We start from the raw sequence: 20439 nt of genomic DNA on the forward strand, positions 1-20439 counted from the left end.
AAGAGGAAGTTGGGCAGGCAAAAACAATACCTTCTTTACTCCAGTGACCTCGTGCCTACTGTGAGCTCTAAGTCTGTTCCCTAGAATTGATGGACTGTTGAAGGGTAAGAACTGTGTTCTGTTAATCTATTTCTAGTTTGTTGTCTGGCAAAGTGTAGGTGCTCCAAAAATGATTGAACAAATGAACAATGGAACCATTCTGTTAAATTGAATATTTTCCCCTTTTTATCCCATGAGCTGTGAGGTTTATGGTTTGGCTGAAGGGAGCTCTCCTTGGTATTGGGGATAATGGTGCTGACCTTGTGAAAATGGCCATTCTGATAGTCAGGATAGCTCAAGAGAAAGGATTAGCCAGTAGGGGACAAATCTGGAGAGAAAGCAAAGCCCATCTCTACACAATGTCATTTTCAACATTATTATAAGACATCTTCCTCCCTAAGAGTAATGACTGTAAATATTTTGTCTTTAGCTTTCTTTCTATTTAAAAGTGAAAAACTGTCCTTAATCTCAGGCAGTGAGTTTCCTGTTTACTTCTCTGCCTACCCTTCAGTCACTTAAGGTATGGACACCTTCTCCAGATTTCTAATTCAGAAGGCTTTTGAGGGATGGGGAGGCGGCCAGGGGTAATTCTTGTAAAAGTATTTAGACAGGAATCAGATAGTAACATTAATAAACCCTGGAGCCAGGCCTTGATTTGAAGTTGTCTCTTAACTGCAGGCAGGAGGCTGAAAAAATATATATATAGGGTCCTTGAGCTCTTTTTATAGCCCATAATAATTGACATTAACTGATAGTTTGTTGGAGGCTTTCTTTCAAGGCACCTTTGGCTGGCTTGTTAGAGACATAGAGAAGCTGCAGAAGTATACGCAAGAAATGGTAACCGTAGCCCCTTCTGGGAAGGGGTGCTGCATGGCTAGAGGATAGGAGTAGGGGAAGCCTTCTTCGCTTGTATTCTTGTGCTGTGTGCCTGTTTTGTGAAAAGTGTTTAAAGCAAAGCACACACACAAAGAAGAATCTTTGTAAATGCTTACTGAGACTTAAAAGTTTTGGTAACATATCCAGATTCAGAATTTCTAGGAGTTACTGTTTGTTTTGGTAGGTGTCACCCTTTTTACTTTTGTTCCATTTTTCATAGTTAATATTGATTTTTGGATTGGAATAATAAATAACATGGTATTACATTTGGATTAGTTGACTTTAGGATTGTGGTTTACAAATGGTAGTGGTATCATAGAGTAACAGCCTTTCTTAATTAGAAAAGCAAGTTTACATGTATTACATTTTAATTCTTTGATGCTTTAGCTTTTTGAGTTTTGCCTTTGTTTTTGGTTTTTAGAACTGCTTTATATCCTGCAGAATTGATTTAGATTATTAAGTTGATGATAAATTGTTACCGTATTTTATAAGAAATATTTATGATCTCATTGGAAGTTATACACATTCTCATCCACCCAAGTTTTACTAATTTTATTTTTTTAACCATTGTTTTTAAGGACCTTGGGAAAAATAGATCTAAGTTTTCTTCTTTGATATGTCATTTAAATAATTTTTCAGTTCCCTCACACACATACAGGCTTTTCATTTTTCAATATCCTCTAAAGTCGTATAACAGTTACCATTATTTGCTCTGATGCTGTGCCCAGCTTTCCCCATCTCAGCATTCATTCTGTGGCCATAAGCAAGTTCCTTTGTCCAGCCAGGTATGGAGCTGGCTGAGAGTCAAGTTACACAATCATTAGTGTCTTTAATTTGAGTAGTATACAGAAACTTTTAAGAATGTTCCTTTAAGAATACCGTAGCAAGCCCTGGCCAGTGTGGCTCAGTTGGTTGAGCATCATCCCGAGCACTGAAAGGTCGCTGGTTCGATTTCCAGTCAAGGCACATGCCCAGGTTGCAGGCTCGATCCCTGGTCTGGGCACATGCGGGAGTCAACCAACTGATCGATGTTTCTCTCTAAAATCAAAAAGATACTTTATTTTAAAAAAAGGAAAGAATACAAGTCATTTTAAATAAAAGAATAGCAATGTTCAAGACAATTCCCAGACAACAAAGGCTGCTTTTTCCTGACACTCAAAATTATGTGGTAATAATGCTGAAATGGTGAGCATTTTCTATTTTCAGAGGTTCGACATCACGAGGAGAAAAGCACTCACACTTGATTTTAAAATAATCAATTGGTATTATTAACCTAATTCTCAACTTTAAAAGTCCATCACCAAAAGTTTAATCACAATTGTGCTAGGCTAGACTCAGTCAATCTATAACATAAAATGTCTTGTTAAAAATAGAAAAGATCAGAGAGCACTTGTTTTGCCTGCCTGCTTTAAGTATTCAGAACATAATAGAATGTCTACTTTTTTTTTTTTTTTTTTTTTTGTCAAACTGGGCCAGGGTTTTTGATCCTACCATCAGTGGAATTAGTAATTATTACAACTTGTACATGTTTTGACTTGACTTAAATTTTTTTTTCCAATAGAAACTATGTTCCAACTTCCTGTCAACAATCTTGGCAGTTTAAGAAAAGCCCGGAAAACTGTGAAAAAAATACTTAGTGACATTGGGTTGGAATACTGTAAAGAACACATAGAAGTAAGTAGCATGCCATTTTTTAATTTTAACATGACTCAGCTTCTGATCCGTTACTTTGTGTCAGCGGCCAGGATGGTGAACTCTTAGGTATGATTCTGATTTTGAACCTCAGCATTAACTTTGACAAAGCTTTCTCAATTAGCCTAACTTGTTCCCTTGTCCCTAAAATGGGCTTTTTCATCTTTCCATCCTGAAGCAAAAGCAGTTAAACTATTGAGGACATACACAAGTCAGGCAATTTACTCACTTTAAAATTGTCTCTAAATTTCAAGTCCTTAAAACAACCCCTGGAGGGATGTAGAAATTCTTATCTCCAATTTACAAGTGAAGAAACTGTAAGGAAATAGGTCCACCTCATAGCTATGCATGTGGCAGGGGGTTTGTCTGTGGGACTCCAGAGCCTGTTCCCATTCTGATAGACCTGAATGTTCTGGTTGACCTTCTGATTGTTGAGTCATGGTGGTTTGGGTGCTTGTTGTCTTTCCATAGGATTTAGGCATTTGTTGGCCCTTTTGACCCATCATAGACCCATCTTCCCCTTGTGTAACAGTTTGGACTTTACAAACTTTTTCTAATCTTTTGTTCTGTGAGCTTTATTTATAACAGCCCTGTGGGATAGCCAGTGCATTAGTTCCTCCTTTTCCAGATCTCATTGCTCCAGGTCTTACATTTAGTTGGTCAACAAAGCCTCTCTGGTTGACAAGAAATGTTTAAAGCTGTTTTCCCTACTAGCCTTTAGGTCCCAGCTGGTCAGGGACCAGAACTACTTTGTCCATCCGTGTATCCCTAGCACAGTGCTGGGGACAAAATAGGCACTCAGTAAATGTTTGGATGGAGTTGAAAGTAAAAAAGCAATTTCCTTTATTCAACAAGTTTTCTTTTCCTGAGTCCCACTAATAGTCTCTAGGCTTTTATTATGTAGACTGAGGCTTCTCTAGATAAGTTGTCCCCAGTGTGAAAGATCACTCCACTCCCTCTCCAGCCCCTCAAGTTCAGGTAAATCTGCCTGATGAAATAGTCCATTCAAATCACACTCAGCGGGGTAATCTTCATAGAATAAATAATGTAAATAAGGTACCTTTTCTATCCTGCATTTGATTTTTTCCTCCCATGATTACACCCATTACATGTCCTGGAATTTACATGTATTTGATTTTCCCACCCTGAACTGTGAACCTTTTAGGAGCAAAGGGAATTATACCCTTAGACTTTTTATCTTCTTAGCCTGGGAGGAAGCAGGCCGTTAAATTTTTATATAAGAGTATAAATTTAATATAATACTGTTTTTCTTTGAATAGCTTTCTTCCTTTTGGGGTTCAGAAATCTTGAGTTTTCTTCCCAGTCCAGTCTTCCCCCCACCCCACTCCTAATTTATTTATTTATTGCACAGAACCAGAATATCACATCTCTAGTGCTATAAGTGAACATTACAACTGATGAAAGGTACTTCGGTATTAATCTGTGGCTAAACTTTTTAATCAGAACTTTGAACGTTTTCCTTGGAAACCTGGCAGACCTTTAGGGGAATGTTCAGTTGATAAAATGCTCACTGCAACTTCCATATGCCTTTTTGTATTTCCTAGGAGCTGCATGGCTCCTAGTTTAGTCCTTGGTGGGGTTGATTCTCTGGTACATCACTCCAATCCTGGTTAAGAGAAGGGCTATATAAGTAAGGTTGGGCTAGAGTTAATACCACTATATTTTTGTAAACTTCTTTCACTGTTTTCTAGGACTTTAAACAGTTTGAACCTAATGACTTTTATTTGAAAAACACTACGTGGGAGGATGTAGGACTATGGGACCCTTCACTCACAAAAAGTCAGGTAAGTGGGACCAGGTGTGCTCCCTTCTCAGCTCTAGGCCTTTCACAGTAGAAAAGGTCAAAACTGGGTATAGTCATGTGCCGCGTAATGCCTTTTTTGTCAACAATGGGCTGAATAATACACTGGTGGTCCCATAAGATTATGATAGGCTGAAAAATTCCTATCGCCTAATGATGTTGAAGTTGTCGTAAGACAGTGGTGTGACGCATTAATCGTGCTAGTGGTGATGCTGCCAATCATATAAAAGTATAGCATAGCCCTGGCCAGGTGGCTCGGTTGGTTGGAGTATTGTTCCATACACCAAAAGGTTGCTTTCAATTCCCGGTCAAGGTACATAACTAGGTTGCAGGTTTCTTCCCTGGTCTCAGAGTGCGTGCAGGAGGCAGCCAATTGATGTTTCTCTCTCCCTCTCTCTAAAAATAAAAAAACATATCCTTGGGTAAGGATTAAAAAAAAATAGCATATACAATTATGTACAGTACATAATATTTGATAATGATAATAAACCATGTTATTGGTTTATATATTTACTGTTATACTTGTTATTGTTATTTAAGAGTATATTCTTTCTAGTCACATAAAAGAGTTTGCTGTAGAACAGTATGCTGTGTTACACCAGAAACAGCTTCATACACCTGTTTACCACATCTCTTGATTGCATCATTTCTCTTGTGCTTGATTTAATCTTGATTGTTTTGATCATCATGACTCCTAAGCATACAAAATCCACTGCTAATGTTGACAGTGAGAAGCCATGTCAAGTGACTGACATGGAAATAAAATTAAGAGTAATTAAGGACTATGAAGGTGGAAAACCAATGATGGTTATTGCTCAGCAGTCAGGCATGTCCCATTCCACTATAGCTACAATCTTGAACAAGAACAAAGTGACAGAAGCTATTAAAGGATCTGCTTCATTGAAGGCAACGAGACTAACAAAAATTCAAGAAGGGTCTATATCAAACACGGAGAAACTTATAATGACCTGGATTGAAGACCACACACGGAAGCATATACCTCAGCACCATGACAGTCACAGCCAGAGCAAAATGGTGGTGTTGAATGTACTGCTGGCTCTGGGTGGTTTAAAGGATTCATGAATGAATGATTATTCATTACATAATGTGAAAGTGAGTGGTGAGTCTACAAGTGCTGATGTGAAAGGCAGCTGCAGAATTTTTGGAAACTATATATAAGCTGGTTGTGGAGGAAAATTACTTGCCAGAGCAAATATTCTATATGGACGAAACCTCCCTACTCTGGAAACATGTCTATAAGGACTTCAGTCATGAGGGCAAGTCAATGCCAGGTTTCAAGGCTTTAAGGACAGGATAGCAGTCTTGCTTGGGGGCAATGTTGCAGGCTACAGATTGAAACCATTTGTGATCTGGCACAGTGAGAAACCCAGAGTCTTCAACCATATCAGTAAGCACACACTGATAGTATACTACAGAAGCAGTAGGAAGTCATGGATCACCCAGCTTCTGTTCCAAGATGCCCTCTGGAGTTGCTACATCAGCAAAATGGAGAAATAGTATTTGGAGAATAACATACCTTTCAAGATTGTGCTTATTGTTGATAATGCTGCTGGGCATCCTCCTTTTATTGGTGATCTTCACCCCAATGTCAAAGTAGTGTTTCACCATCCAAACACCACCTCTTTCATCCAACCAATGGATCAAGGAGTTATAGCAACTTTTAAAGCCAGGACCTTTGCCCAGGCTCTTGCTGCAACAGAAAAATACTGAGAAGACATGAAATTCTAGAAGGATTACAATATCTATGGCTGCATAAGAACCTTGCTTAGGGTGGTGTCACCTAGGAATATATGAAGAGCATCTGGAAGAAGACACACAAGAGGTTCGTCCATGACTTCAAAGGATTTGCAAGGGGTGAGAAGGTTGCAAAAATCAGTCACGCTGTGGCTGAACGATGGTGAACCACTTTAACCTGAATATGGGTAAGGATAACATTGAGGGCTCCTAGAAAATGGTTCCTGAGGAATTGACTAATGACCCATTAGTTGTGAAACAGGAGCACATAGCGAAAGAAAAGGCAAGAGAAAAGGAAACCACAGGAGAAGAAAAAATCTCCAGGAAACTTCACAGTGAAGGGTTTGGCAGAAGCTTTTGCAGACTTCAAGCTCCTTAAAAAGTTTGAAAATATGGACCCAAAGAAAAAGGTTCTCATTAATAGAGGGATGTTCATGGTGCATTATGTGCTTACAAGAAAACGTATAATGAAGAAACCACCATGGACACATTTCTGAAGAGAGTGAAACCTCAAGAAGAGCCTCCAGCAGGTCCTTTAGGAGGTGTTCCAGGAGAAAGCATTGTTCTCATCAGAGATGACACTCCATGCGTGTTACTGCCCCTGAAAACCTTCCAGTGGGACAAGACGTGGTAGTTAAAGACTGCGATATTATGATCCTGGCCCTGTATAGGTCTAGACTGATGTGTGTAAGTTTTTAACAAAAAAAGTTTTTAAAATATTTTTTAATTAAATAGAAAAAAGTTTATAAAATAAGGATATAAAGAAAAAAATTTTATACAGCTGTACAATGTGTTTATGCTTTGAGCTGTTACCATAAAAGGAGTCAAAAAGTTAGTTACAGTTTTTAAGTTTATAAACTAAAAAAGTTACAGTAGGCTAAGGTTAATTTCTTGAAATTTTAAAAAATAAATTTAGAATAGTCTGCATGTACAGTGTTTCTAATGTCTACAGTCATGTATAGTAATGTCTTAGGCCTTCACATTCACTCACCACTCACTCACCACTCGCTCACCCAGAGCATCTTCCAGTCCTGCAGGCTCCATTCATGGTAAGTGCTCTCTAGACAGGTGTACCACTTTTCATCTTTCATACCATGTTTTTACTGTATCTTTTCTATGTTTAGATGCACAATACTTAACCATCATGTTACAATTGCCTGTAGTATTCACTATAGTAGCATGTCGCATGGGTTTGTAGCCTAGGAGCAACAGGCTGTGTCCTGTAGCCCAGGTATGTAGTAGCCTGTACCATCTAGGTCAGCGACAGAACCTAGCAATGTGTTCCTCAGAATGTGTATCTATTGGTAAAGTCATGCATGACTATTTCATATTTTCTTAAGTGGTGGGGAAAACTAGAAAGAACTTTGTGTCTTTTGCGTCATTGGACTAAAACTTCAAGTGTAAAAATTAGAAATTCTGTTACTTAGAAGTTCTTAAGCCCATTATATACCAGTGTTCTCCCCTCCCCCAAAAGTACTATTTCTATTCCTAAGGTGTTTCCTCCAACATTCTGTTCCTCTAGGCTAGCCACTATTTTTCTGTGTTTCAGTTCTTGTTTTTCTTGAGAGGGGAGGACCAAGACCCTTCCTTCCTTTTAAGTTGTAGAGTTAATAGGTAGTATTTCCTTTTCCAAAGGGAGAAGTGATTGTCAATTTAAACTTTACAGTTACCTGTTTGAGTATAAATTATTAATTCTGGATTATTGATCAGTTCATCTATCAGAACATACTTGGCAGGGAATTAGTACTTTTAAACTCTTCTTCAGAAATTTGATAGTATAGTTACCTGATTCTTTCTTATTAATTCCCCAGGAAAAAGTATTAACCAACAATCTTAGAATACAAAAGCTTCCAAGTGGGACACATTATTCAGTTTTCTGAATCCCAAAGCCTCGTGTTCTAACACTAAAGAAGGGTTGAGATTTAAGGAAAAACGGAGTGTTTCATTTTGATTCAAAGCAGTTTCTAAAACAAAGTAGACTTCTAGGGAGAAAATAAAATCTCTGGCCAACCTTGTGTTTCACCTGTCCTCATCAGAGGACCAACTACACAAGTGTTAATGAGCATAATTCTGGAAGTTGCCCTTTGATACCAAAGTTTCTAGCTTTTTGTAACATCATGGGCTCCTCACAGTCTAGGACATTTTTATTTTACTTCTTAATTTGAATCAAAGAAATTAACTTTTTTTGAGGCTGGTCTTTCTTAAGAAAGAACAGCATGACTTGTAGAAGAAAGCCTACTTTCATATCAGTTTTTTGCTCACCAATGAAATCTGAATACTATACTGGACTTCGATCAGAGAGAAAAAATGTTAGAGATTTTGAAGATGTGCCTTTTTTCTACAAAAATTTTTCCATGATGGGAAGTATAAAGGTGTATTTTTATATTTTATTGCCTAATTGTACTACAACACTGGGCTCTGGATTGTATTATATAGTAAATCTGAAGCCTTACTGATTCAGAGTGAAAGTGATTACACAGTTTATTCTTGTTATTTCTAACTGTAGAATGTTTATCTTGAAGCCATTTGTCTTTGTGTACAACCAACCAATCAGCAGATGTGATTTTGGTCTTCTAAGCATTGAGGAAGAACTTAAAATTGAGTTTTTTAACTTATACTGTGGGACTCAAAAGTATTTACTGTAAAACAGCTTTCTCATTTGAGTTTGTTTCATAAATTTATTTTGCAAAAGAAAATCAATGCTTTAGAGTTTCAGTTCTAAAAGTAACATCTTTTAAGAATAGAGAATGTCTGAACAAAAACTTAGAACCTGTTATTGCTTATCTGAAGTGGCATTCTGATTCCAGTCTTATCTTTTCTTTAGGACTATCGGACAAAACCTTTTTGCTGCAGCGCTTGTCCATTTTCTTCAAAATTCTTCTCTGCCTACAAAAGTCATTTCCGGAATGTGCATAGTGAAGACTTTGAAAATAGGATTCTCCTTAATTGCCCCTACTGTACCTTCAATGCAGACAAAAAGACTTTGGAAACACACATTAAAATATTTCATGCTCCAAACGCCAGCGCACCAAGTAGCAGCCTCAGCACTTTCAAAGATAAAAGCAAAAATGATGGCCTTAAACCTAAGCAGGCTGACAGTGTGGAGCAAGCTGTTTATTACTGTAAGAAGTGCACTTACCGAGATCCTCTTTATGAAATAGTTAGGAAGCACATTTACAGGGAACATTTTCAGCATGTGGCAGCACCTTACATAGCAAAGGCAGGCGAAAAATCACTCAATGGTGCTGTCCCTTTGGGCTCAAATGCCCGGGAAGAGGGTAGTATTCACTGCAAGCGATGCCTTTTCATGCCAAAGTCCTATGAAGCTTTGGTACAACATGTCATCGAGGACCATGAACGCATAGGCTATCAGGTCACTGCCATGATTGGGCACACAAACGTGGTAGTTCCCCGATCCAAACCTCTAATGCTAATTGCTCCCAAACCTCAAGAGAAGAAGGGCATGGGACTCCAGTCAAGAATTGGTGCCCTTGCTTCTGGAAACGTCCGGTCTTTGCCTTCACAGCAGATGGTGAATCGACTCTCAATACCAAAGCCTAACTTAAATTCTACAGGAGTCAACGTGATGTCCAATGTTCACCTACAGCAGAACAATTACGGAGTCAAATCTGTAGGCCAGGGCTATGGCGTTGGTCAGTCAATGAGACTGGGTCTAGGTGGCAACGCACCAGTTTCCATCCCTCAGCAGTCTCAGTCTGTGAAGCAGCTACTTCCAAGTGGAAATGGAAGATCTTACGGGCTTGGGTCAGAGCAGAGGTCCCAGGCACCAGCACGGTACTCTCTGCAGTCTGCTAATGCCTCCTCTCTCTCATCAGGCCAGTTAAAGTCTCCTTCCCTGTCCCAGTCACAGGCATCCAGAGTATTAGGTCAGTCCAGTTCCAAACCTACTGCAGCTGCCACAGGCCCTCCCCCAACCAATACTTCCTCAACCCAAAAGTGGAAAATATGTACAATCTGTAATGAGCTTTTTCCTGAAAATGTCTATAGTGTGCACTTCGAAAAAGAACATAAAGCTGAGAAAGTCCCAGCAGTAGCCAACTACATTATGAAAATACACAATTTTACTAGCAAATGCCTCTACTGTAATCGCTACTTGCCCACAGATACCCTGCTCAACCATATGTTAATTCATGGTCTGTCTTGTCCATATTGCCGTTCAACTTTCAATGATGTGGAAAAGATGGCAGCACACATGAGGATGGTTCACATTGATGAAGAGATGGGACCTAAAACAGATTCTACCTTGAGTTTTGATTTGACATTGCAGCAGGGTAGTCACACTAACATTCATCTCCTTGTAACCACATACAACCTGAGGGATGCCCCAGCTGAATCTGTTGCTTACCATGCCCAAAATAACCCTCCAATCCCTCCAAAGCCACAGCCAAAAGTTCAGGAAAAGGCAGACACCCCTGTTAAAAGTTCACCTCAAGCTGCAGTGCCCTATAAAAAAGATGTTGGGAAAACCCTTTGCCCTCTTTGTTTTTCAATCCTAAAAGGACCCATATCTGATGCACTTGCACATCACTTACGAGAGAGGCACCAAGTTATTCAGACGGTTCATCCAGTGGAGAAAAAGCTCACCTACAAATGTATCCATTGCCTTGGTGTGTATACCAGCAACATGACCGCCTCAACTATCACTCTGCATCTAGTTCACTGCAGGGGTGTTGGAAAGACCCAGAATGGCCAGGATAAGACAAATGCACCCTCTCGGCTTAATCAGTCACCAGGACTGGCACCTGTGAAGCGCACTTACGAGCAAATGGAATTTCCCTTGCTGAAGAAGCGGAAGTTAGATGATGATAGTGATTCACCCAGCTTCTTTGAAGAGAAGCCCGAGGAACCCGTTGTTTTAGCTTTAGACCCCAAGGGTCATGAAGATGATTCCTATGAAGCCAGGAAAAGCTTCCTAACAAAGTATTTCAACAAGCAGCCCTATCCCACCAGGAGAGAAATTGAGAAGCTGGCAGCCAGCTTATGGTTGTGGAAGAGTGACATTGCTTCCCATTTTAGTAACAAGAGGAAGAAGTGTGTCCGAGACTGTGAGAAGTACAAGCCTGGTGTGTTACTGGGCTTCAACATGAAAGAATTAAACAAAGTTAAGCATGAGATGGATTTTGATGCTGAGTGGTTATTTGAAAATCATGATGAGAAAGATTCCAGAGTTAATGCTAGTAAAACTGCTGACAAAAAGCTCCACATTGGGAAGGAAGATGACAGTTCCTCAGACAGTTTTGAAAATTTGGAAGAAGAATCCAATGGAAGTGGTAGCCCTTTTGACCCTGTTTTTGAAGTTGAGCCTAAAATTCCTAATGATAATCCAGAGGAGCACATACCGAAGGTAATTTCTGAGGATGCTTTAGAATCTGAGAAGCTAGACCAAAAAGAGGTGGATGGTTCAAAATACGAAACTATTCATTTGACTGAGGAACCAACCAAACTAATGCATGATGCTTCTGATAGTGAGGTTGACCAAGATGATGTTGTTGAGTGGAAAGATGGTGCTTCTCCATCTGAGAGTGGCCCTGGTTCCCAACAAGCGTCAGACTTTGAGGACAACACATGCGAAATGAAACCAGGAACCTGGTCCGATGAGTCTTCCCAGAGTGAAGATGCAAGGAGCAGCAGTAAGCCAGCTGCCAAAAAAAAGGCTACCATGCAAGGTGACAGAGAGCAGTTGAAATGGAAGAATAGTTCCTATGGAAAAGTTGAAGGGTTTTGGTCCAAGGACCAGTCACAGTGGAAGAATGCATCTGAAAATGATGAGCGCTTGTCCAACCCACAGATTGAGTGGCAGAATAGCACAATTGACAGTGAGGATGGGGAGCAGTTTGAGAACATGACTGATGGAGTAGCTGAGCCAATGCATGGCAGCTTAACCGGAGTTAAACTGAGCAGCCAACAAGCATAAGTGGTAGGTTCTCTGGCACCAGTGACTTGCTGTAGCCTGGAACTCTGTTCTTTGAGTATGGCTGCAAAACTATATTCTAACTGGTACTGCCTTCTGAGTGCTGGGTCATCAGGCTGTAAGGACATGTGGCCACTGCAGTTCCCAGTGGTTATTTCTGTGACACGTGATTGGCTGGTCTGGCTTTAGAACTTGCTGTGGCAGACACAGTAACTAAGTGTAAAAAACGAATAAGCTGATGGCTCACTAATGCACAGGAAAAGCAGAGGTTTATTTTATCTGCCTTCGCAACATTTCTTTCCCTCTGTAAAATGTTTGATTGGATGTCCTTAAGAAGTGTTATCCTGATTCACATGGTAGCATAGGGCCAACATACAAGCTACCAGTCCAATGTGTATAGTAGACTGGGGAAATTTGATTTTTTTTTCACGTATTCATTCTGAATAGTTGAAATGTATATTTGTACAGTCTTTTAGACATATTCAGGTAATGCTTATGATATTGTTATTGTGTACCCATGATAGATTTGTTTCTTTTTTAGTGTTGCCCTTGCTGTGTAATAAACGCTGTATCTAGTTTACCTAGCAAAAGCTTGAAACTATGCTAGTATAAACTTTTTAAACAGACTTAGTTTTTGCACATAACCTTGTACAATCTTGCAACAGAGGCCAGCCACGTAAGATATATATCTGGACTCTCTTGTATTATAGAATTTTTCTTGTTCTGAATATCCTTGACATTACAGCTGACAGACAAAAACTGGTATTTCAGATGTTTTCTGAAATCTTTTAAGCTAAAATCACATGCAAGAATTGACTTTGCAGCTACTAATTTTGACACCTTTTAGATCTGTATGAAAGTGTGTTGTGTTGAAGCAGCGAACCAGTGCGTGCTGCATTTTGGATATTTAGTTTTATCTTTAGTTAAACACCACCTGGTGTATTCATTTATACCATCTATGACACACTGTTGTAGTATGTATAATTTTGTGATCTTTATTTCCCTTTGTATTCATTTTAAGCATCTAAATAAATTGCTGTATTGTGCTTAATGTAAATATTTGCTTTCTTACACATTTCAGTCCTATGTGTCCATTATGTCTGTGCCAGTTGATGCCATGGCTCTCTCTCATCGGAGATGGAAGCCACGGCCACTTCGGAGACTAGTGGAAGACCAAGATCTGCCTTTGGCATCAAGGCGGCTTTCAAGGCACCTGTTAAATTCTTTGGGGTGGTTTGTTTTGGGGTTTTGTTTTTGTTCTTTTGGCCTTTTTCCTTTTTAACTGCTAAAATAAATATCCTCTAGGTTTTCACTTCCCCTTTTGTTAAGGATCGTAGCCTGCTTATATATGTAAATGTCTCGATGATAAAAGGATGTAAACATAAATTGGCATTAATTTGCAAGCAGAATCTTAATGCCCTGGTGTTCTTCCTTCTAAATGGAGTAAATGTTAGTTTTTACCTTTTGGGAGCAATTGTACTAAACAGTAACTACTCTTGTATAGCTTGACCATCTTGTTATTTTTAAAAAGGCTTTAGAGATCACCTATTTGGAGGGCTTTCTAGATGGAAGGAGCTGGTATATTTACTATGCAGAGATTCCCAAGAGCAACTCATACTAAAGAAGGGAAGTTACAAGGAGGCAGAATTAGCCAACATTTTCAGCGATTATGACAATGATGGGGATCCTCCAATCCATGCAGAAGGCAAAGGCTGGTCAGCCACGTTTCAGGTCTGAAGTGGCTGGTTTCTATAATTTCTAAGACTCTTTCCAAAAGATTAATCTTGTTAATGCTTTTGTTACCTGAGAGTAGAAATTTGGCCAACCTCCCCCTAAAATGTTAAGTCTTGCTACTCAATACAGGAGAAACCATAAAACTAGAATCTCTAGAGTGTTGGGGCTAATTTAATTCTGCTACACAGGTTATAAGTTCTGTGGACACCAGCTAATATTTAGGACAGGATGTCCCCAAATACCAAATCAGGAAGAAGAAAAACAGCATTGAGAAGGTCTTTTACTTGAGGATAGTAATACCAGCTGCATTTAAGCCATTTCACATTTGTTTTGAAATTACTCTGCCTAATTAACAGGTGGGAAGAATTTGCCCTGGGTTTATTAGTTCTACATGGATACTAATGAGAGACTTGTGCAAAACAGCCATGGGGGGGAGGGGTCTGGTTGGACGTTTGAGCAGAGACAGATGAGTGCTTCCTTGCTGAGGTGATGGGAGTGGACCTTGTTGACATTCAGAAAAGTTTAGCCACCTAAGAAGTGGACCAACTAACAATGTTGCAGAAGCCCTAAAAATGTCTCAATAAAAGCCATTTTAAAAGAATGTTGTTGCTGTTTGCTTTTGGAATAATCTGAAAACAAAAGCTGTGGCAAACTGCTGCTTAATTAGAGAATATAACTGGAAGTTGAACAGTTTTGTAGATTTTCTTCTTAACAGGGTGTTAAAAACATGATTCCAGAGTACTTTTTCCCTTCAGATTTCTCGAGAGTTCCAGAGTCAGACTAACTAGCACTATGTTTCTCCCTTTTCAGCACATCAAGGCATTGTCTTTGTCCCATCTCCGGTTCCCTGTCACTGAACAGTTACAGGGTCTCTATCAAACAGCTCTTTGTCCCCTCTTGATCCAAGCTGTGAAGTGTCTGTGCCTTGTATTGCCCTGTAGTTGTGTGTCTGGTCCGAATCCTGGCCGTTGGTAAACATGCACTCTATTTCAGAAAACAAATGCGTCCAGGTAGAAGAGCCATCTAGCAGATAGGGGAGTAGTGCCCCATCTGAGTCACCACTGGAAGCCAAGTGAGGACTGCCACGCAGGAGGGTGTCCCCCCTCCTCCACTGTAGGCTACCAGCACCAAACCCTCCAGATAGGGCCCCCGAAGCATCCTAGGTGATTGATTATATGCCACTAAAGCTCGAGAACCTCTTAGCTTGAGTGAAGTCCACTCCTGGCTAATGAAGTTAGTAGGACATTGAGTATAGTGGGTTTCACAGCTTCAGGTGAGCCTTCTGCCCCGCCCTTCAGCAGTGGTCCTCTACCCATTGTTACCCTCGTTTCTAACCTACTGTTTGCTCATTGAGTTGGCACCAGTTGCAGGCATGTTTCACCAAAATCGTAAAAATATAAACCCCCAGAAGATTGGAAATAAAAGGAAGAGGCAGCTCCCACCATTCCAAAATGGTGTTCCAACTGTTGGTCATCAACTTGCCACCATAAGGAGTTCTAGAAAAAGGCTATTTCAGCTGAGATAAACTCAACAGTGAGTCAAATTTTCTAGAAAATAAAAACGGCATTTTCTGCCAGCTGCTTCTGGAAGGTTATCTTTAAAAAACGATTCAAACTTGCACCAAATGAGAGTCACCATTTGGTAATTGCATCCTGCTACTTCCCATCAACTTATTCCACTTGAACATTCACTAACTTGAAACTGGTGGGGGCTGTGTTCAAAATTCAGCATATAGGGTGTCAACTGCATATCCTGAAGTCAGGTTTCAGAGTGCTCCAACTGAACAGGAAGTAAGGGCAAGTCTATTCCAGGAGAGAGGCTCCGGAGGGAACGAAGATCTTCGGGTCTATTTAAATGAGTTGCAGGCGCGTGTGTTTCAGGATACAGTGTTTGCATATGTGATAAAAACAACCCCGCCCCCTACTCCCAGTACACCACCAGGTCTTAGATGCACAGCCATTTTAACCTAAACTGGTTCTTGCAATAAAAAAAAATCTTGCTCTACTTTATTATAATGTCTTATTACTAAATGAAGCAAAAATGGAAGTCCTAATAAGCAGATTGTTCCCCTTTTTGAAAATGACAGCAAAAAGCTAGAAATAAAAGGGCTTTTCCAATGTACTTGATGGAAGCTCTGTATGGGCTGCCATCTGGACGGGAGCAGAGTGGGGCAGCTGGGAAAGGGAAGCAGCCACCCGGGAGTGTAGGAATTGAAAGTAAAGACTCAGCCTTGGAGGCCACTGCGTAGCTTGCTGGTGGCTGCATCTGAAGCTCAGTGGGCTTCTCTGGGAGGAAGGAGCCAAGAGGCTCAAACTCAGAGCCCTGTCCTCCAAGGAGGGGACATCCGGGCCAGAGATGTGACTATACCTTGCCAAGGAGTGTGACACTCTTCCTAAAAATGCCTGGAGCTCAGCTCACATCCTGAGCACATATGTGCTCGACAGGTCCTGGGACTAGCTGGGGAACACTAGATTCCAAGGGAATTTGAGTCCTCAAAACAGCCCTGCCCCGGCCCCAAATAAAAGTCCTTTAAAGGGAGTATTAGTGCCCTGTTTCAGAGAAACGAACTTGGACCAGGCTATCTGAATTCCAACCACACCGCGCAGCCCTGGTCTTGGCGAAGGACTGGCCTCGTAAGGAAGGCTGTCTCGGCTGTGACTGCAAAGACACGAGCCCCGGTCTCTAAACCAACACATACTTCCCGACGCAGCGTTTCTGAGCCACACCCGTTCACGCTGCCATCTTCATCATTTTTGCCGCATTTACCTAAGAAACTGCTTTATGTACTTAGTACACTTCCATTCCCCTTCTTAAAAAGGAAAGCTGTCTCTACAGAAAAAGGACAACCGGCATGATTTGGGGCATTTAATGAAAGAAAGCCTTCATCCATAGAAATAAAGACAAGGCGGACGGAACATACTACATTTTTGCCACCTGTAATCGCTTGCCGAGATCTGTGAGCCTGAGACTTGCTCTGTTTGTTAAAAAAGAAAATCAGAGGGGTTCAGGTCACGCATCAAAATGAGATTTTCTCCTTGGCCCAGGCGAGACGAAGAATTGGTTGAGCCTCGTGTCTGTCTCGGTGTGCCTTGTGTTACCTAGTGTGTGCCAGTGGACCTGAGCTAGAAGTCAAGAGATGGCTCTGGCTCAGAGCTTCCCAGGGAAGTCTCTCAATTACCTAATTCTCCTGGCTTTAGACTCCCTTTTTATGAGATGAGATTCTCACTGAAAGATAACAGGAACTCCAACTAAGAAGGCTTAATAAAGGGGATACACAGGTAACCCGCTATGCCTGAGTGGGGCAGGCCGCTCAGTGACATCCGCAAGGGCTCGGGTCCTCTGTCGTTTCATCCTGACACCCACACGGTCGCCATCCTAGGCAGGCACCCTGGTGTTCATCGGGCACTTCCACTCACCTCCCCTGAGCGGGTATCCCTCTACTGAACAACACTCTTAAACTCAGAGCCCATCTCACTGTTACAGAGTAAGTTTTTGTGGCTGGTGGCCTAGGACAGAGGGACCTTGGTGAGCTGCTGAGCTAGGATTACCTTGATTGGCTTTGATCAGTCAGCACCCATCTCTGGACCTGGAGTGGAATCAATTCAACACAACAGAGAAACCAACTCAAATCCAGTTCCACACCAAACTCAGGAAAGCACGGGGTGGATGTTGAGGCCATCACACCTTTCTTTTCTTTAATAGAACAGTTTGACTTTCAGAGAGAGAGAGGAAGTGGGAAGAGAGAAACATCGATGTGAGAGCACACCTTCGATCCGCTGCCTCCTGCACGCCCCCCAACCAGGGATCGTTCCCCCAACCTGGGCATGTGCCCTGACGGGAATCGAACCAGCAGCCCCTGGGTGCACAGGACCACGCCGAACCAACCGAGCCACGCAGGCGAGGGCGAGGCCACTACGCTTCTCAAAAGAAACCTCGTCAAGTATGGAAAACAAAGTGCAGTAGTTATGACTGAGAAGAGGTAGGAAACCCTCCTCTAAAAAATCTCTTGACTGCTGTCCTTTCAAAGCACTGATCCCTCCCTGGCGCATACTGAGGGCACAGAAGCTGGCCATGCCGAGGCGCCGCCCCCAGGGCCTCTGATGTAACCGGGCTGCTGGGGTGGCCCAGCTGATGCCAATGTGCAGCCAAGTGCAGCCAGGACTGAGAACCACTGGGGGTTGTTGTTTAAATTTTTATTAATTTTAGAGAGGGAGAGAGACGACTTGTTCCACTTACTGAGGCATTCATTGGTTGACTCTCATACGTGCCCTGACTGGGGGTCCTACCTACAGCCTTGGCTTACGGGGGTGATGCTCTAACCAGCCGAGCTCCCCGGCCAGGGCTGAGCACCACTGTTTTAAAGACATACAAGCGAGCCGGGGCTACAGGGCGAGTCCTCCCCCGATAAATAGGCTTGCCAGCAGTGGTTTCCTGTGTAAGACCATTTTTTCTGTCGCCCCCTACTCAACAAACACCAGTCACGCAGCCTAAAAACCCATCTCTACACTCGAAGATGCAGCCTGTGTGTGGCAGACCGTTGCACGCGTGCAAGCGAATGCCCGCACGTCTCCCTGGCCCACGCGCAATGAGGCCATGGGCCGAAACGGAGAACCGCTCCTCCCTGGCCGGAGTCCCCGCGCAGCCGCCAGGATACGCCAACCGAAGAAAAGCACGTACCTTGTTCTTGGGGTGCTCCTCCAGGTCTCCCCCCTCGCCAGCGCCTCGGGCCTGGCTCTCCCCGAAGAGCAGAGCGGTGCTGCTGAAACGCCCACTGTTAGTTTGCTCCTTTCAACACCCGGGGAGCAAGTCCTTGGGGAGAAGGGGCGGCCACCAGCATTCAGGCCGCGCCGCTTTGGTTCTTTGGGGGAGAGACAGCTTTGTGCCGACCAAGTACATTTGTCCGCTGCAGCCTGCTCCTTCCCTTCCTCAAACGCGCATCACGTGCGGCCGGCACCGCAGACCCCGAAGCCCCAGCGGAGAGCAAGCCCCCGCCCGCCCCACCCAGCGGTGCGAGTCAGACACGCACGCAGCTCACGGCTGGTAGGAGCTCCGGGCCTTTGAATCCGCAGCGAAGCCACGGGACTCAGGAGCAGCCGCTCGGAGTCAGGGCTGCTTTTAATCTTTCCAGACTCCAAGGCCGCTGTGCTTGTGACCATAAGACACTGGAATTTGGCTTTAAGAGGAGAAGGAAAGTGCCTGGGTGCCTCCAGGTGCCCGGGGGCGTCAACAAATCCCCCAGCCCTCCTCCCCGAGAACTCCCCTTTCCACCTCAAGAGGAGCTTTTATCACAAACGGAGGCTGGATTTTGTCAGGTGCTTTTTCTGCATCTGTTGAGGTGATCACACGGTTTTTGACCTTTACTAATACAGTGCGTTACATTGATTTTCAGATGTTAAACCAACCTTGCATTTCTGGGAGATCCCACTTGGTGATGGTGGATAAGCCGTTGTACAGGTTGCTGGATTCAGTCCGCTAAGACTTTTTTGAGAACGTTTGCATCTATATTTATGATGGATACTGGTCTGTAGTTTTCTTATATCTTTGTCTGGCCTTAGTATCAGTCACTCCCAAAAAGAGAGCCATGGAAAGCACCTATTCCTATAATGGGTCCCCCACCCCGTCCCCATGGAATCTGAAATCAGGGCACGGAGATGCTTACCAGCCTGCCAGTTGCTTGAACTGCAATGACCATACAGCGGCCCTAGATGCATTTCTTCACATACCCCATGCTCTCCGTAGTTCTAAGGCTCTCAAATGCAAATACCCACAGGGGCCAGAGGGGTAAAATCAATTAGTGAAGTCATTTGATACGAGAGAAACCTGGAGAGCATGGCCCCTCCAAAGCGACTCAGCTGTAGCTCCTTGTTGCCTTGCAAGAACGTGGGCCAATATTGCCAGATAATTCCAATTTTTATCTGGGCTGTACAAATTTTTAATTGCTGACAACTGATTTTAATTGAATTTTTTGAATAGGTAAACACCAAAAATTTTTTAAAAGGTATACAAAAGTAAAAGAGAAACATCCACTTCTTACCCAAAACAGATATTCACTGTTCTCAAAGTTCTGTTTACCCTCCCAGAGAATTTCAGTGCCTTTCTTTCACACACAGATGGTGGCATAGCGTGTGCATGTTTATGCACTTTGGATCTCTGATCTTGGTGGCATTTCTGTCCTGATTAATAAAGAATGCCTAATCCATTTTTACAACATCAGGGGATTCCACCTATCTGTGTATATGCATGGATGTGCTATAATTAAACCAATCCCATAGTGATGGACACTTAGGTTCTTTCCAATCTTTAGGGACTTCAATGCGCAGTGAATGACATTTTGCATTTATCGTTTCTCTTGTGTGTATATGGAGAGGCTGGATCCCTAAGGGTGGAATTACTAGGCTGAAAGGTATACATATTTCTAATGCTGACAGGTACAGCCCACAGACCTCCACGAGAAGGGGTCCTCCTAACAATGTATAAGAATGAATGTTTCTTTAAAATTTCACCAACGGTGTCTTCAAAAAACATTTCCTTTTTGCCAGCCTGAGAAAACTGAATAATTTCAATCTTCTTCCATACTGATTGGTATAGA

The 20439-nt window shown here is 42.2% G+C and overlaps 1 protein-coding gene across 3 annotated transcripts in view; it reads left to right on the forward strand.

Moving 5' to 3' along the window:
• ADNP (activity dependent neuroprotector homeobox) overlaps nucleotides 1-13525 on the forward strand; it is a 32249-nt gene extending 18724 nt beyond the window's left edge. For 2 of the 3 annotated variants that reach the window (XM_081148987.1, XM_081148988.1), the window contains exons 2-4: nucleotides 2477-2589; nucleotides 4320-4412; nucleotides 9009-13525. In XM_081148987.1, the coding sequence (XP_081005113.1) occupies nucleotides 2482-2589; nucleotides 4320-4412; nucleotides 9009-12119 (3312 nt within the window). In that variant the 5' untranslated portion in view covers nucleotides 2477-2481 and the 3' untranslated portion in view covers nucleotides 12120-13525. The remainder of the gene's footprint in view (nucleotides 1-2476; nucleotides 2590-4319; nucleotides 4413-9008) is intronic. The other variant, XM_081148989.1, reaches the window with a different exon arrangement.
• Nucleotides 13526-20439: the final 6914 nt, after the last annotated feature.

This window comes from Miniopterus schreibersii (genome assembly GCF_964146895.1).
Source record: "Miniopterus schreibersii genome assembly, chromosome: 10".
Taxonomy (NCBI): Eukaryota; Metazoa; Chordata; class Mammalia; order Chiroptera; family Miniopteridae; genus Miniopterus; species Miniopterus schreibersii.